The 2,200-nt window shown below is 34.7% G+C and overlaps 1 protein-coding gene across 1 annotated transcript in view; it reads left to right on the top strand.

Moving 5' to 3' along the window:
• Positions 1-523: 523 nt before the first annotated feature.
• The window catches only part of LOC115227220 (HEAT repeat-containing protein 5B), a 1,938-nt gene continuing 261 nt past the window's right edge, over positions 524-2,200 (top strand). The window contains exons 1-3 of the mRNA XM_029798115.2: positions 524-552; positions 1,689-1,841; positions 2,163-2,200. The exon at positions 2,163-2,200 is cut by the window's right edge and continues 261 nt beyond it. Of these exons, the coding sequence (XP_029653975.2) occupies positions 1,700-1,841; positions 2,163-2,200 (180 nt within the window). The 5' untranslated portion in view covers positions 524-552; positions 1,689-1,699. The remainder of the gene's footprint in view (positions 553-1,688; positions 1,842-2,162) is intronic.

Raw genomic sequence — 2,200 nt, 5'->3', positions numbered from 1 at the left:
CCTCAAGGAATAGTCAAACCATCGAGTACATTTACTAGGAAAAGAAAAGAAAAACTGAACTTTTGCAAGTAGTCAAAACGAAAAAGAAAATATTCCAATTTCTTCCTGGGGAATTAAGTTGAAAGAAAGGGGTGGGGAGAGGGTAATAAATATAATAAATAAAGGAAAAATACTCACTTCCAAGGAAAGTCAAGCTCAAAAAGGGGAGATATTGCAGTGAAATCCTGACACCTCTGTAGCATAGCAAGTGAACTATCCTAAACCTTATTAAGGTGCATGCATACTGACAGTGCGAAGTACAGTGTGGTGTGTGCAGTTGTATTTGTGAAGGCAGTCATAGAAGTCATTGAGAAAAGATATGTTTGTTACTGATTTAGTTTTTGTAGTGTTAAAACACAGTGTAGTCTATATGCAAACTCAAGGTTGTAAGAAAATCGAACTGCTCTCTTCAAAAATTGCACTAAGAATACATACAAGGTAAAATTATTAACTGCTTTTATAGCAAGTTGATGTAGGTAGTTTATCCCATCTGATTTTTAGTGCATGCAGTTGAAAAAACTGCATTATTTATGGCATGACACAATACTTAGATTTTATATTAAGGAAAGTATAAACGGTGCCATCTATAAGCCCTTGACTTGTTGGAGTTAGTTTACAGAAAATCTACTTTTGAAATAATTCAGTGTTATAATGTTCAGGATGTTCAAGCTAAATTTAACAGTTTGCATTAAAAGTAAACAAAAAACAATATCCCATCCAAAAATAAATAAAAGTATTTTTAAAAAATCAAAAATATCAACTAGATTATTGTTAGGAGATAACAGTTTATTCAGAGTAGCCACCCTCAGCTACCACCATAGCCACAAGACAGGTCCAGAACTCAGTGCATATGTTCTTTATTCTATTCCTGGTAAGATCTTCAAGCACCTTCTTGATCTGGGCCACTAACTCAGCTTTGCTATTGCAAGCAGAGTGGTTGATGTCCATCTCAACTGTGCCTCACACATAGTAATCCATGGGATTACATTTGAGAGTTAGGCAGTCAGAGACTGGGGCTGGTGAAGTCATAGAAATTCTCCAACAACTACTTCTGACTCTTTTTGGAGTTATGACATATGGCTTTTAGCAGCAACCCTCTCCAGCCAGAGATTGACTATAGTCTTCTAGCTTCACATAGCCAGCTAAATTAAAGCAGTGTGAAGGAATCTCAGTGTGTGAACTGTCAGAACTTCTGTGTCCTTCCTGCTGACCACAGCTTCATAGTCGCTGTTGTCGCTGTCCATGCCACTTGTTAGGGCCTTTACAGTGTTCACAGGGCATTGAGCAGCAGTCATGACATTGGCATTTTGATAGCCAGCAAGAATCATCATGATACAGGTAACACTTTTCCAATATTTAGAAAGCTTCCAGTCCTCCATGTCAGCTAGCAGTTTCTCACCTATAACTTTATACTCTCCAGTGCTGTTTTCATTTCACCAACTGAAAAAAAAAAAAAGACATGAAAAAAATCATCAAATTTAGCCCAAACATTCTCCATATTGTATTAACACTGTATTGCATTTTGTAAATTTCAAACATTTTAAAAATACTTATACAGTTTTGTCTCATAGTTTGTTTTGTAAATTCTTCATATTTTAAGCATCTAATAATTTTACCACAATTGTATTAAAGTATATTGTTATTTTCAGGAGAAGCTGTAATGGAATCAAATGATGGAAAGTTTCAAGCTTCAGAGGTATCAGCCAGCCAGCATGTGCTGGTGTGTGCCCTCCATGAGCTTGGTAGTTTGGTTCAACGACTGGGTTCTTCTGCTAGCCCACTTGTTGCAGAACCAGCTGCAGGTAAATTATCTATTTTAGATTTTCTCACTGCTATTAGAATTGCTGCTTACTGAATTTTTGTTTTCATTCTTTTCTTTTTCATCAACTGAAGAAGCCACTGGTTATAATAATCTCTTGTAACATGTTCTGCTTTTTATCTCTTTCATTAGATTATTTTATTCAAAGTATTCTTTAGAATATCTTGCATAATTTTTTTATACTTTTATAAAATAGACTGAACAATTCTTATTTATAGATTACTTTCTGAAGACAAAAAATATTAAATGATAAATATGGGTTTATGATAAATTTAAGTATGTCTTTACACATGTTTTTCTCTAGGAATTATTGAACCAGTTGTTTCTGTACTGATCCATCCC

This window comes from Octopus sinensis, unplaced genomic scaffold (assembly GCF_006345805.1).
Source record: "Octopus sinensis unplaced genomic scaffold, ASM634580v1 Contig02057, whole genome shotgun sequence".
NCBI classification, from domain to species: Eukaryota; Metazoa; Mollusca; class Cephalopoda; order Octopoda; family Octopodidae; genus Octopus; species Octopus sinensis.
This window is presented reverse-complemented; position numbering and strand designations above follow the sequence as displayed.